Source organism: Hyperolius riggenbachi, chromosome 1 (genome assembly GCF_040937935.1).
Source record: "Hyperolius riggenbachi isolate aHypRig1 chromosome 1, aHypRig1.pri, whole genome shotgun sequence".
Lineage (NCBI taxonomy): Eukaryota > Metazoa > Chordata > Amphibia > Anura > Hyperoliidae > Hyperolius > Hyperolius riggenbachi.
In genome coordinates this window covers 513,082,071-513,106,592 of record NC_090646.1, presented here as the reverse complement: position 1 = coordinate 513,106,592, position 24,522 = coordinate 513,082,071, and the positions used below count along the sequence as shown (strand labels likewise).

General features: G+C 44.2%; 1 protein-coding gene across 17 annotated transcripts in view; it reads right to left on the bottom strand.

Moving 5' to 3' along the window:
• The window catches only part of NCOR2 (nuclear receptor corepressor 2), a 641,335-nt gene that overhangs the window by 366,696 nt on the left and 250,117 nt on the right, over window positions 1-24,522 (bottom strand). For all 17 annotated transcript variants that reach the window (XM_068243885.1, XM_068243983.1, XM_068243973.1 and 14 more), the window contains exons 5-6: window positions 16,124-16,303; window positions 6,800-6,913 (exon numbers count right to left, since the gene is read on the bottom strand). In XM_068243885.1, the coding sequence (XP_068099986.1) occupies window positions 6,800-6,913; window positions 16,124-16,303 (294 nt within the window). The remainder of the gene's footprint in view (window positions 1-6,799; window positions 6,914-16,123; window positions 16,304-24,522) is intronic.

Sequence of the window (24,522 nt, the reverse complement as noted above, 5' to 3'; positions counted from 1 at the left end):
ATGCAGTGAGTCTATTTCGTGTATTAGTTTAATCTTGTAAGGTCAATTACTGAAATAAATGGACTTTTGGGCGATATTCTAATTTTTTGAGTTTCACCTGTACTGGCGGTATAATGTTCTATAACTCAAACTGTATACCAATGAATTGACTGGAGGGGACACATTAACCCTGAAGCCATCAGCAGAGTCTATACATAGGAAATACCAGCTAGGGGATAGTCTACAGATTATATTCACCTACATAAACATATACTCTGGTTAATCCAGCCAATTTTCTTACTTTACTCTTGGATTACAAGAGCTATCAGTGTTGTCAATTTATTTTGTATAACCTGAGCGCTGCAAAATTACAGATAGGCAGAGACTGGCCGAATCTCCTTAGGCAGGGGACACACTTCACTTTCAGTTTAGTTTTCTGCACGCGTTTCCTGCACACCATGTTTGTTTGTATGCAGAAAAACTGACACAATGGCCTCGATTCACTAAGCTTTGTCAAACACTTTACAGAACGTTTCATAATTTACCTCATATGTAAAATCTAATTTTGAATTCACTAAGGTGTTATAGATTTATCGAATGTTTTATCGATAAAACATTCAATACATCTATAACACCTTAGTGAATGGGAAATTAGATTTTAGCCATGAGGTAAATTATCAAACGTTCTGTAAAGTGTTTGATAAAGCTTAGTGAATTGAGGCCATTGTGCAGAATTATCCTGCAAGATGTCAGGGTTTTTTTTCTGCGCATGAAAAACGCATTAAAGTGTGAACTAGCGAATGGATTAACATGAGTTCTTAGTTTAAATGAGCTTTTCTAAGCATAAAACACATGAAAACCATCAGGTGTGTTCCCGCCTTACAGTCTCTGCTGATGGAAAATATCCCAGTATGCATCAGAAAGGCACAAGGCTCAAGAAAGAGGCACAACGGCCAACATCCTGAGAATATGCTAAAAGCCTGCAGAAAAAGATTCCTAGGATAGCAGGTGATCTATATTTGACTGCTGACAAGAGCCTGCTTTAAAGAGAACCAGAGACAAAGCACCCTCATGTATTTTATTACATTTATCAGTGGGAACATGACAGTAAACACCTACCCTGCTTTAAGTTTCATTGTTATCTGTTCAATTAGTCTATTAGCAACTGTGATAAGAATCCACCGACTATTCAGTCGAGGTTTGACCTGGAATCATTATAGCTGAGTCACTCTTCCGTGGAGTCTTTTCAAGCCCAAGCCTTCCCCCTCCTGGCTTAGATTTCCTGCTTTGCATACTGAGAGCTGTGATGACATAGGAGGGGCTGCTCCTGCTGAGAGATCGTGGCTGCAATATGATCCCTGTGTGCTCTGTGTGCACTCTGTCTGCATACTGTAGATACTGATAATAACTGCAGTTTCATTCCTATGAGAGAGCCTTCCTACAGGCAGCTGTACATCATACCAAAATGAAAGCACATAGATGAAAGGCTGCATTTAGCCTAGATAGCAGCATAGTCACATATAGCCTAGACAGCACATCCAGAACAACTCATAACCCGGAAGGAGAAGGGATATGAGCCGGTGGCCATATTTGATTTTTCCTGGAGCAATAATGGATAAAAAAAACACTAAAAAAGGCACACCAGAGCGGCAAAATTATCAGGTAGAGCATTTATTCTTTACAAGCTATCAACTGATATGTTTATTTTGTGTGAAACTTTCATCTCTGGTTCCCTTTAAGCAGAATTAAACAATAAGGCTAGGTTTACAGTGGGAGCTGCACTGCACTTCCTGTATAATCAGGACCGCAATGAAGCGGTAAAGTGGTATTGCACGTTATGCTTCACTGTCACTGTTAACAGGCACATTAAGTGGTAACACACAGGCACGGACTGGCTATAGGGGGAGGAGGGAAATTTCCTCCTGGGCCACTTCTTCTTTATGATTTAGGGCCGCTGGCTGATCCAGTGCCGCGCTGCATGTGTAGGGCCACTACACATGTGCGCTGTGCACGGCTGCCCGCGACCACTTACTTGTAAGCCCCACCCCCTCCTAGCTGTCATTGTCAGCAAGTTGCATCCTTCTTCATGCATGCATCCGTGGCCGAATTGGGCCACCAGGGGATTGGTGGAATGCTAAAAGCATAATCTGTCTTCACAAACTGAAATCTCAAAACTAACACATGGAGATACTTCCTCTGCTAAAGGAATTAACGACTATGTATGCCTAAAACGTACAGGTATTTACAAAGTCACGTTTAAGGCCTTGCATCTGCACCATTTTAAATACTGGTACTTCAGAATATTGGCAGTCTCCTCACGTCTGTTAATGCAGATTTCACACCTCTTAAAATAGTTTTCCTGTGTCAGCCTCATAATAATTGGGAATTGGAGGAGCCAGTGAGTGAGATGTAGCAGAGACAAAGCAATGTTTGCTGTCCTCAGATGAACCTTACTGCACAATGAAAAGAGGAAGCTTGCAGTAAGAATCAGCAACAGTTCTGCATTCACCACCCGCTATGAGCCTCCTACACGCTAAGCCTGCAGATCCTGCTACTACAGAGATAATAAACGATCATCTTCCTGAGCAGCTCTCATCCCAGCCCGCTGAGGAGGACTACAGGGAAACCAAATGCCAATATCATTTCTATAATCCTCTATCAATTATCTGTCTTATACAGAATACATACATATACTCTCATGCTGGCCACACACATATTCATCCTGCATAAATTCTTTTAAATTATATTAGACATTACAATTATTTTAGCAGCAATAGATTTTAATTGGCTGCACATTTTACTGTATTTTCAGTCATAAAGAGTACCTGTAGTGACATATAACATGGTGATATAAACGCACATGTAAGGTCCCAAGTCTGAGTAAGAATTTAAACAGGAAGCTGTAGAAGAAGACCCTGGAGGGATAGGATACTAAATTGTAAAGTAATTTCTCTTAAAATAATTTGCACCATTATTGAAATGGTGCTGTGCCATGGTTTACCGATAGTAGTCATCTATGCCCAGGCCCTGTACTGATTTCATGTGCTCTGCTCAGGGGATGCTGGGTACTAAAAGTAATAAACTGTACCTGAGACAAACAAAAATAAAAGTTTTATACATACCTGAGGCTTCCTCCAGCCCCCTTCAGGCTGCTCAGTCCCTCATCATCCTCCTCCGCCTCCTGCATTCCCCGCAATTCACTTTGGTAATCTGGTCAGTCAGCGCAGGCGCAGTCTGGCACTGCTGAATTCTGCTTTTAATCCTGGCTGTAGCATAACACAATCCAATACATGATAAAATACTGTGACATGCCAGTGCTTGAGAAAGCAGTGCAGTGGTGGTGGGTGCTGGGCACAAGTAGCCTAGCACCCACCACCACTGCACCGCTTTCTCAAGCACTGGCATGTCACAAAATGTTATCATGTATTGGATTGTGTTATGCTACAGCCAGGATTAAAAGCAGAATTCAGCAGTGTTGATTCTTTTCTTTCCTCTCATTGCATGGCAATCTAACTTTGCTTGCTTTCCCTTGCTTGCATAGATTCTTTTTGCACAGTGACATTTGCTCAGACCCCTGTGACATGTCCACAGAGTCTCTCTGCCTCCTGCGACACAACCACAGTTTCTCTCCTACTGCGACATGGTCTCTCAGCCTACTGCAGTTTCACTGCCTATTGCAACACTGCTACAGTCTTCCTGCATTCAGTGACATGGCCACAGTTTCTCTCTGTACTGTCTGTGACACGGACTCTCATCCCACTACAGTCTCACTGCCTAGCCCTATTGTGACACAACCACAGTCTCTCTGCCTGCTGACCCTGGTCGTTGCTGGATAACTGGGATTCTATTAAGTATGGAGAGGTTTAGAGGACAGATCAGGAAGCAGCAGAATCTGTTGATGAAATATTTGAAACAAGTAGAGATTTTATGATAAGGATTCGTTTTTCTTCAGAATTGTAGAGATATGCTTTAAATTTAAGAAATCCTCATTTGGTCAACAGAATGAGGAACTAAAAGAATGAATCACTGTTTTCTGTATCTAAGACAACAATAATGTAGGACTACCAGGTCTTGCATTACAGAAGGTTAACTAGAGAAATGATAGCTGTGCATGAGGTCAAACTATGACAATCCTGGTAAAATCCTGCTAGTATAGCTGTGCTCTGAACGGAAACCTTTCCAGTAAAGGACTGTAGTATGAAGACGATTGAGCTGGATTAACACGTGTTAATACCCACGGTTCTCTGCTGTAAAGGACAAGTGATATGGATGAGTTGTCATAGACCATGCACCTCCACTGCTGGAGCAGGATGAAACTATGAAGTTGTTATAGTGCTCTACCACCCGGTTGTGTCCACTTACCCAGCCCACACTACCCAGGGAAATTAACAGCAGCCATGCGTAGCAGATTCAGCTTCCACCGGGAATCCCAGCAGTAAATTTCCAGACCAGTCCAGCATAGCCTGCCCTCTCAATAAAGCCTTTTTTTGCTACAGCTCTGCAAATGGGCTCTTAACCATAGCAAATTATATGATTGTGAACCCATTCCTGGCATAAAACACATTTACCATGTGTAGGAAAAACGGAGAAAGTCTTGGAATTTGTTATATCTTCCAGTATAAAGCTTCCCGTCATACTGCAGCAATCCATGCAGCTACTGATATTAGCCATTAAAAGGCAGGAAGTTACTTGATAGGGAGTCTCACAGATATTTGTCACTTTCTCTACTAGCAACACTGCTTATACAGTATAGTGGCAAGTTGTAAGGAGAAATAATACAGAATACTTAACTCATGAGAACTGCAAGACAAGAGACTAAATGTGCCAGTAAATAATTGTCAATGGAGCTTTCCATCTGTCTTCTCTGAGGCACCAAATATTCAGAAGTGAAGGCCTGATGACTACTGATTATCCTCTGGTAGTACAGTGTTTGCATATGTACAATTCACCACATTCTGATAGTGATTAGCTATTACATAAATTGATCAGCTCTGCTCACTTCAGAGACCAGAATGGCAAGAAGGCTTTGTAAAGTAATACACCTGTTATTATGAGACAGCTCTGTGTATTATCACAGCGAGGTTCTCTGATCACAGGGCTCCAAGCGGGTTTTATCCAAATATGGACCTGGAGGTTCCAGTTTCTACTGAAGAAAGCTCTCACTACATAGCAGCCATGAAATACAACAAGTGTTTATGGCAATGAAATACAACAAGTGTTTAAGGCAATGGTAATGTTCAAAGATTCCTCCGCACACCTTCCATAAGTTAAGACCAAATACTTTATTAGACCATCGTAGAAGATAGCAAAAAATAGAACAGCATGCAAGCTGACGCGTTTCTGACCCTACCGTGTCCTTAGTCGTTTATGGCAATGGTGTTAGCTTGTAAGCCATACACTGTACACAATACAGCTAATAAGTTTACAAACCTTGGTAGAATTTGTTGAAGCCATTTATTATCACGCAAATGTGTGTATGGGTGTTTGTGTGTGTGTTTTAACATTACAATTGCAAGTGGAAGCACCCAAATAGCCTTGATCAAAGGTTTAAAAACCCTTAAAAGTTTTGGCCTGATATTATAGAGGTCCTTCTGAAGTAATGAAACCAAATTGAACTTTATGGTCACAACCATAGACTATGCTTGGACAGGAGTAAGATAAAACAATCGTAGTAGAAGTGAAGCATGGAGGTTGATCTCTCATGGGTTTTTTTGGGGCAATTGTGATGACAAGAAGAGCGTGGAATGTTAACAGTGAATACTGGTGGACAACTTGCATTCATCAGCCCAGTTCAAAATGCACATGGTATTTGCAACATGTTAGTAATCCCAAACACTGCCAAATCAAACCATCATTGGCTACAGCAGAAAAAGTAAATGTTCTGAAGTGGCCATCACTGTCTTCTGATCTCAATATCATTGAAGCACTTTGGGGAGATCTGTAATGTACAGTTCATGCAAGGAATCCTAAGAATTAACAGGAACTGGAGGCTTTTTGTCAAGAAGAATGGCAGTTTTACCATCGGAGTAAATTAATCCCACATCCACAACTACCACTAAAAGATTACAAGTTGTGATTGTTGTTGGGGAGAGAATACATAGTATTAATAACTAAAGTGTATGCAAACTTTTAATGGTTATAGGTTTTTTTTAGTTAGTGTGTTATTTTGAGATGTTTCAGTTTACCTTCTTCCAGAGCCTTTTATTTATTTTTTCCTCAGTGACCACTGTGATTGGCTCCTAACCAGAGCATGAAGCTCGGCTGTCATTAGACAGCAGAGTTTAGCGGTGACGAAAGCGCAATAGCAACAGGAGTGCACTGAGCTGGGCTACTGAAATCTACGCCCTGGTAGGACAAAAGGAGGCATGCAGCTGTCATCCGAGAAAATGCTGCAGGTGCCACTTTTCCCCCCAGACATGAACACGCACTATTTCCTGCATTAGGTGGTATGATTCTCAACGTAAATTGTGTGCGCGTTCAGTATCATTAAACAGTGGAAACTGGGCCTAATACTGTAACATAGCAAAAATATGTAACAAAGTACAGTACATTTTGTACAGGAGTCAAGTTTATATGTATGCATGAGAAGTTTGTAACTGGAGTGTTTGTAGACCATCTGATAAGTGAGGTTACATGTATGTGCCCTGGTGTTTAAAGTAAACCTCTCATAACAGCTTCTGCTATTGATGGCTTTTCCTTAGGAGTAGAAGAGCTCTCAGTTTTTCAAAACAAAACATTATGGCATCACTTTACTGACATATACTAAATCAGGATCAGGTAATTGAATAACATAAAAAGGTGCAATTAACAGACAACTCACCCTGTTCTCATCATATATAATTTGCACCAGGCTACGATGCTTTGATTCAGTTGGTGGAGGCGATATAGGTTTCTCTGGCTCTAATGGTTTGGCAGCTTCCTCTTCTAATTGTTGCTAGGGAAAAATAAACAGGTTATTGTCCACTGGAAATACTGGAGATATAGGGAACACAGTGAACAAAAAGGCAGTTATCAATGTGAATGCCTCTCAGATAACTGTAAACAGCTGCTCCTCTGTTGAAGGCCAGTGACAGCAGCTCTAATGTATTCAGTATGCTTAGACATGTCACATTTGTCAGCTGTCATTGTGTAACATTTGTACTCTGCGCGCTCCCACACTTTACATGCGTGTAATCTTATGTTTGCCGAGAGATGGATGTGGAGCCCACATGCACAAAGTCATTTCCGTGCTATCATGAGAAAAGGGCTTCAGGTATAAAAGCATCAGGGAGGAAAAGTGTTTATGCTACCCAAAGCAAATGACTAGACTTGTCAAACGATACTGGTAATACAGATAGTGGAACATTTTATATACAAATCCATATTGTTTAGCAACTGTAACTAGAGAATGTTTTTAAAAAAGAAAAACTAGTGAAAACTATGCAAAAGTTATTTCTTCTTTCATAATATAATTAATAAAATTGAACACAATTAATAAAAAGGAAAGTGATTGGGAGAGGTATAAAGTTCTATGTAAAATTCCCACTTAAAGAACAAGCGACACCCATGCTAACCTAGAAATAAAAAACACATATATAAGTAGATAAATACTACTTCTACTGACATAACAGATGTATTGTGCTATCCATGTAATGATTCCTGTGAATTTTATAAAGGAAAAGCAGAAAATCCTATTCTAGGCAGTGGCCATCTTGCCAAGCTAATGCTGACATCATATCCTCCCTGACTCTAGTTTTCCCCCTCCCTTCTCTTGCTCATTGTGTATTCATTAGCTGCCCTCCTCCCAGAGTCTTCAGACACACCCCCTGAGGTGGGAGTACTAACAACTGCACTGTACTAACAACTGCACTGTCTTTTTTTTATATTTACACATCCAATCACTGAGTCACCTCAGCCTTGCTTGTAAACACAAGTAATCGGAGGGTGTTTGTGATAAGCAGCTAGAAAGGGAAATAAATGGAAGAGGAGGAATATATTATAGATAAAAAGAACTCCCAGCATTCAACTCTTTGGCACTGTTTGGCACTAGGGCCAGTGCTCCTAAAGTATGTGATAACTACAAACCATAACAGCAGAAAAAAGCTAGCCCAACATGCAATAAAAGTCAGGAGGATAGATGAGGAGTGGGAAGTGAAAGTCTAGATAGGCAACGTGTGGTTTAATAATAAAATAAGGTTGTGAGGTTAGGTGGGGATCTAGAGGTGTGAAATAGGGGTGCATGCAGATAAGATATATTAAGGTGGGTTAGTAGATCAGGGGAGGGGACCTAGGAGAGGTGGCAAGGGAGTAGGTAGTTAGAGGAGAGGTAAGGGGGTATGTGGGGGCCAGGAACAGGAACATGAAGAGGAGGAGGGGTTATAAGAACAGATGAGAGTTATGTGAGGAGGTGGCAAGGGAGTAGGTGGTTAGAGGAGAGGTAAGTGGTAGCAGGAACATGGACATGAAGGGGGGGGGGGGGGGGGTTATAGCAACAGATGAGAGTTATATGAGGAGGTGGCAAGGGAGTAGATGGTTAGAGGAGAGGTAAGTGGTAGAAGGAACAGGGACAAGAAGGGGGGGGGGGTTATAGCAACAGATGAGAGTTATATGAGGAGGTGGCAAGGGAGTAGATGGTTAGAGGAGAGATAAATGGGTAGCAGGAACAGGGACATGAAGGGGGGGAGGGGTTATAACAACGGATGAGAGTTATATGAGGAGGTGGCAAGGGAGTAGATGGTTAGAGGTAAGGTAAGGTGGTATGTGGGGTTAGAAAAAGTAACATGGGAAGTGAGGTAAGAATAGAGTTATATGGGGAGATGGCAGTGATGTAGAAAAAGGTGATGATGAGAGAGTAGGCAGGCAGGTGGGTGTAAGCAGCAGAGTATTAGTGACCTATGTGGGAAAGAGATAGGGTAGCTGGAGGTAAGAATGTGTGTGCACCAATGCAGAGGCAGAGAGCTGATAGGGAGGACCAGCATCACAAATCTTCACCACCCTCTGTCATTAACATCCTTACTGCAATCATTTAGGCTAGCTAGGTTCACAGTGGGAGCTGCATTGCGTTTCCTGTAAAAGCAGGAACACAACGGAGGGTAAAATATGCACAGCACGTTATGTGAGCTTCACTGCCATGGTTAGTGGTCGGGGGCCCTGGGGCAATTGCCCACTTTGCCTTAATGGCAGCGACGGCCATGTATGTATGTAGTGAGCAACTTTTACTACTTTTTTTATCTACCATAATTCAATCTGATTTATCTGATCAAAATGGAAAATAATTCATAAAAATTGCACGTGACCCCCATAGAGCCACAGACTGTCTATTTCCTTCCGATGCTGTGTGCTCCCAGCATATCTCACTCTGCAGTCATCAGGCCTTGGCTTTACTTCATGGCTCCTTAAAGAGTTGAGGTGACAGATAAAGATAGCTTTCCCACCTGACCTGGAGCCCACCACTGTACTGTGACAATATACAAAGATTCACTATAATAACTACAAATGCTGTGTTTGAGTCAGGTGCATGAAATCATCATCATAATACCTCAATACACTTAATATATTGAAACAGAAAACTGTAAATAATTAGGGTAATGTTTACATTGGGAATACCTGATTTGTAGAACTTCAAGTGTTTCTAATTCCTGAAGCTTAGTTACTCTGTTATCCAGTGTAACGATCGGTGGGCGCAGAGAGTATCTGATTACCGGTGATCTGCAGTATCACCGGAAATACAGATATATACCAGATTATAAGTGATCTGCAGTCTCACCGATAATCCGATATACAAACTAACCTCTGTTCACCTGAGTAGAGTGTAGTGTTTGGTGTAACAGTAACACTTAGAGGACAAGGCCTCAATGCAGCAAGGAGTACTGCACAGATTCCTTCCGCAGACCTGAGCTCTCCAAGACGGGAGGAGTCAGACTGACAGTAGGAAGGTATATCTGAAAGTGACCCTCAGGAGGAAGGATCGCTAACAGAGCGAGGAACCGCCTCTAACGGTAAGGTCGGTTCTCGAGGTCGGACAAGCCAGGTCGTACACACACGGACAGATAAAGTACAAGATCAGGAGGCAAAGGCGGAGTCAAAGTACAGGCAGGGTTCAGCAACGAGGTATCAGATATATCGGGGTACAAAATCAGGAGGCAGAAACAGAGTCAAGGAACGAGCCGGGGTTCGGCAACAGAGTATCAGAAATATCGAGGTACAAGATCAGAGTTCAGGAGGATAGTCAAAGCAGGCAAAAGTCATAACATATAATCACAATCAAACTAGTACTTTAGCTATCAACAGAATCTAGCTAAGTGTAGGATTACAGCTCCAGCTGGTCCCGGCACACTTAAGGATCTGACTACAGGTCTGAGTGCTCCCACATATGTGATCGCACGCCAGACAAAGAGCAAGTGAACAACCAGCAGTATATATACTCTAGGACCTTTCCAGGACCTCCCTAATTGCTGGTCCAATGAGAGCAGTGGAATTTGTCAGCTGACCCAGCTGGTCAGCCGACACCCTTCTAACTGCTATTTAAACTCTGCCTCTGTGCTCGCGCGCGTGTAAGTCTGAATCCTGGTGGACTATCAGTCCCAGCCACACCAGTACTGTCATGCAATGTATCTAGTGCGGGGGCCGCCTCTGATGCGGATTCCGCCGTTACCAATGCGGATTCCGCCGCACTGCCCATGCGGCATGCGGCGTTTTTTCCGCGTTGTGCGCCATGCTGGACGCGGAAACAGCCGCCTCACCTCGAGAGACGGCGGCTTTTCCGCGTTTCCTCACAGTACCCCCCTTCCGAGGAGTGGACTCCGGACAACTCCTACCAGGTTTCTCGGGATGTAAGGCGTGAAATTCCCTCCTTAATTCGTCCGCATGCATGCGACTCCCCGGTACCCATTGTCTCTCCTCAATGCCGTACCCTTTCCAATGTACGAGATATTGTACCGAGTTTTGTACAACGCGTGAATCTAAAATCTTTTCTACCTCGTACTCAGGTTGGTCATCCACCAACACAGGAGGAGGAGGAGTGGGACCCACATAGACTGCTGGTTTAAGCAGGGATACGTGGAAGGACCTTACCCCACGCATGCTAGCGGGAAGATCAACAGCGTAAGTGACGTTGTTGATCCTTCTGGCTATCGGGAAAGGCCCGACAAACCTGGGACCCAACTTGTCTGAGGGCTGTTTCAGGGCCAAGTGACGTGTGGATACCCAAACCAAGTCTCCTGGTTGGAATCTCCACTCCAAAGACCGTTTCTTGTCAGCTTGACCCTTCTGACTCAGAAACGCCTTTTCCAAACTGTCTCTCACCGTCCGCCAAATGTCTTTAAAAGACCTTTGCCAAGCCTCCAGAGCTGGAAACGGAGTGGAGGCCACTGGTAACGGTGAAAATTTGGGCAATCTTCCAGACACAACCTGGAACGGAGAAAATCCAGTGGAAGAACTTTTCAAATTGTTTTGTGCAAATTCTGCAAAGGGCAGAAATTTGACCCAGTCATTCTGCGCCTCTGCAACGTAGCATCTCAAAAACTGCTCTAACGACTGGTTGACCCTCTCCGTCTGACCGTTGGTCTGTGGGTGGTAGCCCGATGAAAACGACAGCTTCATGCCCATTTGATGACAGAATGCCCTCCAGAATTTAGATACGAATTGGACTCCCCGATCGGACACTATGTTTTCCGGAATGCCGTGTAACCGGAACACGTGTTTGATAAACAAGTCGGCCAATTCCTGGGCCGAGGGGAGTCCTTTCAAGGGCACAAAATGGGCCATCTTGCTGAAGCGGTCGACTACCACCCAAATTACCGACATGCCCTCTGATCTGGGAAGCTCACCCACAAAATCCATGGACAAGTGGGTCCATGGTTCATTCGGGGTGGGTAAAGGCTGCAACCTCCCTACAGGTGCCAGCCGGGAGGGTTTGCTTTTGGCACATACCGCACAATCCTTAACAAATTCTTTGCAGTCGGCTGCCAGAGACGGCCACCAAGCGCACCTGGCCACAAGATCCTGCGTTCTAGATGCCCCAGGATGTCCCGCATTCTTGTGTGAATGGAATATCTGTAGCACCCGGAGACGGAATGGCAGAGGCACAAATAAAACCCCCTCAGGCTTCCCCTCAGGGACATCCTGCTGAAAAGGACTCAAGGTCTCTGTCCAGTCTTCCCAAGTCTCTGTTACGGCCAGCACCAAATTTTGTGGGACAATGGTCTCTGGGGCAGAAGGCTGTGCTGTCTCCAACTCAAAGCATCTGGACAGGGCATCTGCCTTAATGTTCTTGCTACCCGGGGTATACGTAATTATGAACCTGAACCTCGAAAAAAACAAAGACCATCGAGCCTGACGGGGACTTAATCTCTTAGCCCCCTCGATGTATTCTAGATTCTTGTGATCCGTGTATACAGTAATTGTATGTTCTGCTCCTTCCAGCCAGTGACGCCACTCCTCAAAGGCAAGTTTAATGGCTAAGAGCTCTCTGTTGCCTATATCGTAGTTTCTCTCTGCCGGAGAGAACCTACGAGAGAAATACGCACAAGGGTGTAGCCTTCCCTGCAAGCCTGACCGCTGAGACAGCACAGCCCCTACCCCAACCTCCGAGGCGTCTACCTCAACAATAAAAGGATAAGAGGTGTCTACATGTCTCAGGATGGGTGCGGAACAAAACAAATCTTTTAAAGTGGAGAAAGCACTTAATGCATCAGGAGACCAGTGGGTGGTATCTGCCCCTTTTTTCGTAAGACAGGTGAGGGGTGCGATAACCGTGGAATACCCCTTTATGAACCTTCTATAATAATTCGCAAAGCCTAAAAACCGCTGTAAAGACTTCAACCCAACCGGCTGAGGCCATTCCAAAACAGCGGAGACTTTGGCGGGGTCCATAGACAGGCCCGTGGTGGAAATTATGTACCCCAGAAAGGCGACAGATGTGACTTCAAAAATACACTTCTCAATCTTAGCATAAAGTGAGTTTTGTCTTAATTTGTTGAGTACAAATTTCACATGTATTCTGTGCTCAGAGAGGTTGTTGGAGAAAACAAGTATATCGTCTAGATAGACCAGCACAAATCTCCCCAACACCTCTCTGAAGACCTCGTTGATGAGTTCCTGGAAAACGGCCGGGGCATTACATAACCCAAAGGGCATCACCAGATACTCGTAATGCCCGTCTGGCGTGTTAAAGGCCGTTTTCCACTCATCGCCCTTTCTAATGCGCACCAGGTTGTACGCGCCCCGTAAATCCAGCTTTGAGAAGATCTTAGCATCGGTGACCTGCGTAAATAAATCGTCTATCAGGGGTAACGGATAGCGATTCTTTACCGTGATCTTATTTAGTCCCCGGTAATCAATACAGGGCCGCAGGCCACCGTCTTTCTTTTTAACGAAAAAGAAACCTGCTCCAGCAGGCGATCGGGACGGCCGGATGAAGCCTTTGGCTAAATTGTCACGGATATATTCCTTCATAGCCAATTTCTCTGGCCCAGATAAATTGTACAAATGACCCCGAGGGGGCATACAACCTGAACGTATATCAAAAAGGGCAATCGAAAGAGCGATGTGGGGGTAACTTGTCTGCAGCCTTGGGACAGAATACATCAGAATATTCCACATATTGCTCAGGTACCCCCTGAACATGAACCCTGGTTTGGCCCAATGTCACCTTCCCTAAACATCGCTGAAAGCAGTGTGCTGACCAAGAAATTAGTTGGCCGGTGGCCCAATCAATGTGTGGAGAATGAAGGTGCAACCATGGCATGCCGAGTATAATGGTGGAGGTTGTCATATGCAACACAAAGAACTGTAACTTTTCCCAGTGCAGTACCCCTATGGTGACCCCCACCTCTGGTGTCTGAGACAGTGGGTGATTCCCTTGCAAAGGAGAGTCATCCACTGCCGTAACCTGGATGGGTGGTTGTACTGGTGTGAGCGGAATACACAATCTCTTAGCAAACTCCGAATCCATAAAATTTGCCGCGGAGCCTGAATCGATAAAGGCTTCCGTGACCTCAGTCTTATCTTCCCATGTAACGGTACAGGGAAGAAGCAATCGTTTTTCTTCTAGAGGTAAAAGTCGGACGCCCAGGGTGTTACCCCCCACCACTCCTAAGCGGCAGCGTTTTCCCGGCTTATTGGGGCAGTTCTGTACTATATGCCCCCCTTCACCGCAGTACAGACACAGCTGTTCGGTCATTCTCCGTCTTCGCTCTACCTGGGTTAATTTTGACCGAGCAATCTGCATCGGCTCGGAAGGAGGCACGACAGGAGAAGGTGAAATAGTAGTAGGTGGAGTCACTGGGACCGTGGTGTAAGATACCCCTCTGAGACGGGAACTACCCCTGGTCTGTTTTTGGTAGCGCGGTCGATTCGGATGGCCGCTGAGATGGCCTCATCGACTGTTCTGGGCTCGGGCTGGCTTAACATCAAATCAGAGACCTCATCGGACAGCCCTGACAAGAAATGATCTAATAGGGCATAGGTGTCCCACCTGGCCGTAACTGACCACCTCCTAAACTCGGCCGCGTAATCTTCGACCGGACCTTCGCCTTGACGCAAAAGCTTGAGCTTCCGCTCAGAAGTCGAGGCAAGGTCCGGATCGTCGTAAATTACCGCCATAGCTTTAAAAAATTCCTCTACAGAGGTAAGAGCTTTGTCTCCAGCGGGCAGGCTATACGCCCAAGACTGGGAGTCGCCGGACAACAAAGTTTTAATAAACGTGACCCTCTGGGTCTCAGTACCCGAAGATTGGGGTCTCAACTCAAAATAGGACAACACCCTACTCCTAAAATTCCGGAAGTCAGATCTGTGGCCAGAAAAGCTTTCAGGTACAGGCATACGTATGTCAGAGCTAGGAGAGGATCGCACATGATCCACTGATGTCTGGAGGGTTTGTACAGACCCTGATAGGGCATCAATAAGAGTTATGTGAGTGCCCAGTACTTGATTGATGTTGTCCACCGAAGCGGCAAGTACACCCAGACAATCAGTGTTTGCGTCCATTTTGTATTTTGGTCTGGCGTTCTGTAACGATCGGTGGGCGCAGAGAGTATCTGATTACCGGTGATCTGCAGTATCACCGGAAATACAGATATATACCAGATTATAAGTGATCTGCAGTCTCACCGATAATCCGATATACAAACTAACCTCTGTTCACCTGAGTAGAGTGTAGTGTTTGGTGTAACAGTAACACTTAGAGGACAAGGCCTCAATGCAGCAAGGAGTACTGCACAGATTCCTTCCGCAGACCTGAGCTCTCCAAGACGGGAGGAGTCAGACTGACAGTAGGAAGGTATATCTGAAAGTGACCCTCAGGAGGAAGGATCGCTAACAGAGCGAGGAACCGCCTCTAACGGTAAGGTTGGTTCTCGAGGTCGGACAAGCCAGGTCGTACACACACGGACAGATAAAGTACAAGATCAGGAGGCAAAGGCGGAGTCAAAGTACAGGCAGGGTTCAGCAACGAGGTATCAGATATATCGGGGTACAAAATCAGGAGGCAGAAACAGAGTCAAGGAACGAGCCGGGGTTCGGCAACAGAGTATCAGAAATATCGAGGTACAAGATCAGAGTTCAGGAGGATAGTCAAAGCAGGCAAAAGTCATAACATATAATCACAATCAAACTAGTACTTTAGCTATCAACAGAATCTAGCTAAGTGTAGGATTACAGCTCCAGCTGGTCCCGGCACACTTAAGGATCTGACTACAGGTCTGAGTGCTCCCACATATGTGATCGCACGCCAGACAAAGAGCAAGTGAACAACCAGCAGTATATATACTCTAGGACCTTTCCAGGACCTCCCTAATTGCTGGTCCAATGAGAGCAGTGGAATTTGTCAGCTGACCCAGCTGGTCAGCCGACACCCTTCTAACTGCTATTTAAACTCTGCCTCTGTGCTCGCGCGCGTGTAAGTCTGAATCCTGGTGGACTATCAGTCCCAGCCACACCAGTACTGTCATGCAATGTATCTAGTGCGGGGGCCGCCTCTGATGCGGATTCCGCCGTTACCAATGCGGATTCCGCCGCACTGCCCATGCGGCATGCGGCGTTTTTTCCGCGTTGTGACGCCATGCTGGACGCGGAAACAGCCGCCTCACCTCGAGAGACGGCGGCTTTTCCGCGTTTCCTCACATCCAGGCATTAAAATGACTTCTAAAGTGGTTTATAAACTAACCTGTTTCTTCTTGAGCTTGGAGATCTGCTGTTCAACCATGGTGATTTCACGGTCCACCCGATCCATGTTCTGGATCAGCTCCTCCTTGGAAAGCCTTGCAGGCAATAAGTCCAGATCTCCTTCCCCATGCGGAGGACTTCCAGGGGACACAGGCTCTATCTTCCCGGACAGACAGCGATCCTGCAAATGGTAAAACCGTTTTACTAATGGGAGCCAGTTGTGCTTCAACTAATTACATGTGGCTTCAGCTTTATGGAGGGCTGATGTACTAAAGGGTATATGCAGTGATGAGCAGTAAAGGGAGCCAATGCTCCCTCCAGGCAAATGATGAAGTGTAGTGAATGTCCAGTTTCCCTGCACATACAGGATATTTGAAGGATGACTTTGATGGCCTTCACTGCACATCCCTATATCAACTTTAGTGTGGTTTAAACCATCCCACTATTGTTTCCTTGTATGCTTTAGGATTATAACGGGTCACACAGGCAGTCATATTTGCTTAGCACATCTCATTATGCAAGAGTAGAAAAAATGAAAACCACAATCAGTTACGACCCTTTACTGTGAACAGGCCCATAGAATTGTATAGGCAGTGAGTTAACATGCAGAATTATTCTGCAACTCAACTGAGCACTGTGAACCTAGCCTTAAGGTGGTGGGCTGGATATGTAAGAGGCTAAATAAAAGCTACCGTAAATATACAGTAAATACCAACTTTGCGTGCAAAATAGGTACTTAGATTAAAAAAAATATGTAAAATGAATTTAAGTCCGGCTTGTTAAAGTGGACCCAAAGTAAAAATACAAGATTTCAGAAATAAAATAAATGTTCTAAATTATAATAAATAGCAGCCTTTTTTCAGTTGCATTATGACAAATATAAAATATTTTACATTTATTGGAGGAGCCTCTCCCTTCCTTTCATATTGCCGGGTCAGAATCTGGCAGACTGGTGGAGTAGGAGGAGTCCGGCAAAGGAGGAATTGCTAATGGCTGCCACCTGTATAACCCTAGTTATGAAAAGAGAAGGGTGAAAAACATGCACTGAAATGCTCATAGACTTGAAGGAGTGTTTATTTATCTTTGTGTGTGTCAGAGTGGTGCAACTAAATATTTTGAATAAAAAAAAATGTTTGGTTTGGGTCCGCTTTAAGGTGTCCATAAACGTATCAATGTTCCTGTTCTATTTCCTGCAGATTTTATTGCTCTGCATGGAATCGATTTCCCCAAAATGTTGTCGGTTGCTCTTGACGTAAAATCAAACAAAATTAGCCAGTTTGGAAGATCTAGGTCAGGCCGGAGCGGTGGTAGATTGACAGCCCATATCACTGCAATGCATGAACAGTAAAATGCGATTTAAAGTTAATATCAAACAGCTACCCACTTTTAATACAGTTTCATTTCTTAGGTGAAAACATTGCAACTATATACTGCTCCTGCAGCCAGTAATAGAAATCAAGTATCAGTTTGCCAATCATAAGCATATGATTAAATTTTACGGGAAATAACTTTATTCCAGGTGGAATGACTATCTCAAAATAAAAAGACTGTGGTGTGTTTGTGGGAAGAAACATGACTATATGTAAACCACAACGTAAACAAATCTCATATTTGATGTCACACTTATAAAATGCTTTATAGAGACTCGAGAAATGAGAGCTACAGTACATATGGAGTGCAGAACTCCTAGATGCAGTTTGGAACTGTCAAATATGTCCAACACAACACATTGTTAAAGCTGTCTTATCTAAAAATCGCAGCTCGTGTTACCTAAGGAAACGTTTCCCCACCTGCTGCAGACTAAAGAGGTTATGTGAGGTCAGCTCTGAGTTTCCTCACCTGTAAAGCACTCTGCTGGCAGCCTTTTGCTTGTACATGGTCATAAAACCCTTCAGTGAACTCAGATGACCTTATGTCACACAAGGGAGAATGCCGCTATTCTCATTTTAGAAGACACAACACAGTATATGGAACATCTCTCTGAACGGAGCATGTGGTTGTTAGGATTTTTTTTGTGTGTGTTTTCAACATCCATCCCCCACAATAATGTATTTATCAACAGTTCTACTTTTAATCATGCTAAATAATAGAAATAAGATAAAGCATTTCAAGTATTTTTTGGTGTGTGTGTGTGTGCGTGCGTGCGTGTGTGTGTGTGTGCGTGCGTGCGTGCGTATGTGTGTGTGTGTGTGTGATAAAGTAGTTCATCAGTAGTTCTAAAGATATTAGCTGCAAAATAATATGCAAATTTTGACTGGTCTTTAAAAAAGACTTTTCCCGAACTCCTGAACTGTAATGGAATGCTTGGAAGTAATTCAACTTAATACTGAAAATTATTTTCCACTTGGTTATAATCTGCTTTGAAAAACAAAACGGCATTTTTGTACTGTGAACTCTGTGCATTATGGAGTGAGCTAAAAAAGTTACCATGGTAAATTGCTCTTGTGGGGTTTAACCCCTGGAGTGACATGGGCCCTGATGCACTACACTGTGGCCAAGTTTCCATGGCAAGTTGCGCATGTGGTCAAGTTGCCATGCACACATGGCCGGCCATGCTCAGAACACCCCCCCCCCCCCCCCCCCCCGACTGATGAAAATAACGTGGGATACCATGGGACAACAGAGCGGCCAGGGAGGGAGCCCACGGACAGCATGGGTGTAATGCTTGGGGGGTATACTTTCTGAGTCAGCGTCATGAACAAGGGAGCAAGATTGCCCAGAGCAACTGCAGCTCTGGGCTTCCGATACCGCCTATCACGCTAGATGCTATGTGATACAATACACAACAGACGTAGTCGGTAACAGACTAGGGTCATACACGTTAGATCAATGGCAGTGGTACAGTGGACTAGACAGAATCAGAGTCGGTAACAGGCTAAGGTCATACACGTTATATCAGATGGCTGCGGTACAATGGACTAGGCGGAATCAGAGTCGGTAACAGGCTAAGGTTATACACGTTAGATCATATGGCTGCGGTACAATGGACTAGGCGGAATCAGAGTCGGTAACAGGCTAAGGTTATACACGTTAGATCAGATGGCTGCGGTACAATGGAATAGGCGGAATCAGAGTCGGTAACACGCTAAGGTCATACACGTTAGATCAGATGGCTGCGGTACAAAGGACTAGGCGAGAGAATGGTCAGTAAAGCTAAGGTCGTATCTAAGTCAGTCTGGCAGTCGAGTCACATTGAAATATATTAATTTGAGTAATGAAAGTCGCATTAAAATACAATGGCTGCTTAGTGCGACGCCGCGCTAATCCTCAGGCTGAGTAACAAGACAAACAACAGACAGACAGATGGAATGCTTTGCCAATCTAGTCGCTGCCCCAGCGACGGCAAAAATTCACATTGACATAGACAAGACAAACAGGTAGGAGCGTAACTAATGGCAACCGCTGATTTAGTTACATCCTCAGGAACAAGGCAAGAAGGATAACTACCAGTCACCAGCGTGGTGAAGGCAGTCTCTAATTAGCAGGATAGTGAACTTCACTGACCCCCCGCGGGTTCAGCAAACATCCAGCAGGCATGGTTTCCCCCGGGCACTCTGGTTTCCTCCCACATCCCAAAAACATACAGATAAGTTAATTGGCTTCCCCCTAAAATTGCCCCTAGACTACAATACATACACTACACGATATAGACATATGACTATGGTAAAGACTAGATTGTGAGCTCCTCCGAGGGACAGTTAGTGACAAGAATATATATATATACTCTGTACAGCGCTGTGGAAGATGTTGGCGCTATATAAATACTAAATAATAATAATAACTCGGGGAGCTGAACGCTATGTCGGGCGGAGTCTGAAATGGGAGGCAGACTTTTATATGGACATCAGCCAATGGATGCAGGCATGCAAATTCCAACACAACTGGATCGTAAACACTCAATCCTGAGCTAGCTTGACCATAAGCTGCCAGCCGACTATGAAAAAGGACTCTCATAACAAATACATGCAATATTATGCAACAATATGCATGTAGGAAATCCAGGGCTATCTGGCTGCAGTTCAACTGCAGCAAGCAATAGGAGGATTCATGGCAGCATCCTGAGCTGCTCTGAACTGCAGAGTGATCGTAAATGACAATGAGACTTATTGCGAATGCGCAACCGAATGCAAGTCAGAACTGCCCGGTTGCAGTTCCACTGCAACCAACAGAACAATACAGGAGTGATCCTGGCAATGGGGCTGGAGGAAGCCCCGGGTAAGTATAAATACAGCACTATGAACCATCCCAGGTTTCCTTTAGATTTTACATGGAGATGATATCCTACTAAGGGGAATTTTCCGTTATTCTAAAAATGTTTTCATAATGGTGAGTGTTGCATGTCTAATAGAAGATAAAGTTGCCTTAGGTTACTGTTGCGATTTGTGTTTGCATATACTGTAGTTAATTTACTTAGGCACTGCATTGTGGTGTTAACATCTCTGCTTACAGTAACTATATTAAAGCCGATTAAAGAGAACCAGAAGTAAGAGGATATGGAAGCTGCTATATTTATTTCCTTTTAAACAATACCAGTTGCCAGGCAGCCCTGATGATCTTTTTGGCTGCAGTAGTGTCTGAATCACACACCTGAAAAAGCATGCAGCTAATCTTGTCAGATTATTGTCAGAATCATATAACCTGCATGCATGTTCAGGGACAATGGCTACATGTATTAGAGGCAGAGGATCAGCAGGACAGCCAGGCAACTAGTATTGTTTAAAATTCAATAAATATGTCAGCCTCCATATTCCTCTCACTCCAGGTTCCCCTTAAATAGTGAAGTCCAAGAACAGAACAGCAAGTCATGAAGACTTTTTTGAGGGGTGAGCTTTGGGCTGTGAGGTTGCTGGACGTGACCCAGGCACTAATAAAAGCTCTCTCACCCTGGTGGTCTAAGTTCAGCTACAATGCTCACTCTCTGGCAGAGCTTATTAAAACTTCCCCACTACACTTATGAACTTTTCCCTTCTGATCTCAGTGAACTCTAAAATGCCAGCAAATTCAAGAAGACACAAAGCAGCGATGTCCCAGCGAATGTCCTCCAAAATAGCTGCCTGGTGCCAGTCATAACTGCAGCATGACTAAACAGTAGAATGCTTAGATCACAAACACCACAAAAGGGCTTTTGTAGCAGTGTAGTTGATAGCAGCAGGAAAAGTACACAATGGGCCTGTTGTATGCCTGGAACCAGTATGGCGGGCTGATCTGGCGATGAAAGGGTAAGGATCCCTCTGTTTTTCCAGATGAGACTATTAAAATGCATCCCATGCGAGGGAAATCTAAACCTCAGTGGCTGAAAGCCAACACACAGCACTCCCCCTCCCCCCATCCAATGAAACCCAACTCTGTGCCTAAGAGCAGCCCAGTAGAGCTTGGCTTCTCCCCTGATACTTGCCGCTGGCACACCAGCTGCACACAGAATGACACTGGTGTGACCAGGCCTACATGAGTGGGGATGACATCATATCTCTAACCAGCCAAACTAGCAAACAGAAAATGGGAAACGGCAGTCTGATAAAACATTAACCGTTCAGCAGACAGGCCGCAGAAAGGAACTCTCAAGACAGGAAGTATGCACACTGTACTTAATAATGGAAGTCAAAGTTCATTTCAGCATGCTGGAATTTTATTCAGATTACGCTGCCAAATCACTCTGCTGAGGCGAGACACTCGGGACTTTTCCTATACTAAAGAATGAACTTTGATAGCTTTATCTTTACATGGGCCTCTGGCAAGAACGGGTTACACTTCCTTATTAACCTGTAGCTAGCAGCTTCCAGGGCTCTGCAAAACAAGCCCAGTTTGAAGCAATGAAATAATGATGCTCGTTTGCTCCACTGGCAGAATATTCAGTCAATATCTGTTCTGTCCCATTTGTTTTCATAAGATGTTGCTAACAACTGCATAGACTCTCTGTGATAGTGTTGGTATTTCTATGATGATAATTTCGGTTTGAAAACTGGGGCACCTGCAATCATCCTAATATACTATGCAGGAGAGCTGTACACCTTCGCCCCTCCCCTATCCCACATTACCAACACAGAACCTGGAATGTCTTGGAGGGTTAATTTTTTATTATTATTATTATTTTTTTTTATGTCCAAGACCCAGCATTCTATAGAAGGGACTATAGAAAGGACCATTGAGAGCAAGGGAAAGGAAAAGCAAAAACACAAAAGCCCTGTCACCAAGGCTTACCAACAGTACATGTTTTTCAGGAAGCCATAAGCATTCACAGGTGGCGTAATTAGTGTCTCAGCACCCTGGTGGCTCCTCTACCACTTACTCCTGTTGATGGAGCTCCCCTGCCATTGCTGGACCTTCTACATGCTTCCAGACGGAGAACAAGCGCAAACAAGATCTTGAATGACCCCTCCCACCCAGGCAGGAAGGCTACTTCAACAACCTCCCCTCTGGGCACTGCTTCAGATCCACCCCGACCAAAACCACCATGCACAAGAACTCCATTTTCCGCCAGGCTGTCCTTCTCTTGAACTCTAGCCCCTGCAACATCCCTTAGCTACCCTTACTTTCCCTCAACTCTTTTTGTTTTTGATGCTGACTTATCTAGACCCTCCCTGTATCTTCATATCTATAAATGTATATGTACAAATGTACGTTCTTCTGTAACTGCACTTTTACCTACGCTGAAGTGTACCACTGGTGCAACCTCTGTCATACTCCGCAAATTAATTTCAATTCTGATTCCGATAAGCACAGCTGCATGCTAACACTCAGACTCATATTCACATTGTTCTGGCAAATCAGGAGGCAGAAATTATGTGAATATACTGTAGTAAAGGTGACAGGTGGTCAAAGTACAATTACATTGCAACCATGTTAAAAATTGTTGCAGCCACAACTAAGGGTACCAAGTGATCAACAGTTACTCTGTGCACATGAATGGGGCTTCTGATCACTTCTTTGGGGTAATTTCAGTGCTGGAATTCAAAGCTTTTAAAGGCTCGATTTCCAGGAAAGACCACCTGTTTCAAGTTTAATAAATATGGCATTATTAAAGTACCAATCAGATTTTCAAAACCAAAGAATAAAAATTACAAATATCAATTAACAGACCTCATTTGTCTGTTAATTTTATTTCTTAACAGGCCTACTATGTTCAGTGCATTGTAGTACACAAAGCCGTGAGAAAATCAAACACTGCATAGAAAGCTATGTTTGACGTTACCACTGTTGGTCCTCGTTCACATTATACGCGTTACCGTACGCATTTCTGCAATGTGTATGCTATGCGACATGCAAGAACATCAGAAGTTCATAGACCACATTGTCTGATGTGCAGACTACATGCATTGTGCAGTAATGCAATGTGCTATTGCACTGCAAGAAGTTTTGAATCAGGACCATTTATTGGCTAACTTAGAGATGAGTAAACAGTGAGCTTTCGGCTTATAAAAAGCCTTCGTCGGACTGGGGTCCTATTGCACTGCTACACACTTTTTTTTTAGTGCAGCGCTGACCCATTCGCCATCTTCTGCCTCCTGCTTGATAAGGAAGCAGAAGTTCTGGAGAAATAGTTTGCCTTCACGGTGAATCAGATATACTTTAACTGAAAATGATGTGACCTCATCAGTATGACAGGTATTCTGCTGACTTATGTGAAGGATGATATCTAGTTATAGATAATAAAAGGACAGTTTTATTCTTATTTTACCCAATTTCAAAACTCTACTGGGGGGTGCATGGGGGTTAAGGGTACAGCAGGTTTGATTTATCTGAACCTTATTAAAATAATAAATATACGTAAGTTGGATGGGCACAGCACAGGCCTGGGTGGACTGACTTATAAGACATGGATGAAGACCAGCTGCAGGCTCACTTATAAACATACACTCCGGCAGCTTCCCCCGCACGGCGACCTGATGTCATATATTTATGTTATAAGTACACTAAGACTTCACATTCTGTAAGGCTGTGTGGGCAGTTTCCAGCAATGTTCCTCATCAATGAATGATAACTTATACCACTAGCTACGTAAGAGTGTAATGCTGTATCTAACAGTCCCATAAAAACGGAATAATTTGCCTTTCAACTCATACAAACCAATTTCCTGAGATTCTTCATTCACAGTGGTGCTTCGCAGTGCAACACAATGGCCACTGTGTAATGCGGCTTGCTGCCCTGCAATGCACCACCTATGCGAAGCTCACAGTGCGGTGGGTGCACTGCATGCAGTGCATTTCCCCAAACATGCGCGGTGACAGTGAAACATACTTTTCATTGACTGTAAGCTTTACTGTATAGAATGCAACATGCGGCGCTGCTTTCCCAATCTGTTGCATTGCGTTCCTGGTCTTACAGGGAACCCAATGGGCACTGAATGTAGCCTTACTAAAACACAGAAAGGTCAGCTCAGCTTAACCTCCTTAGCGGTAATCC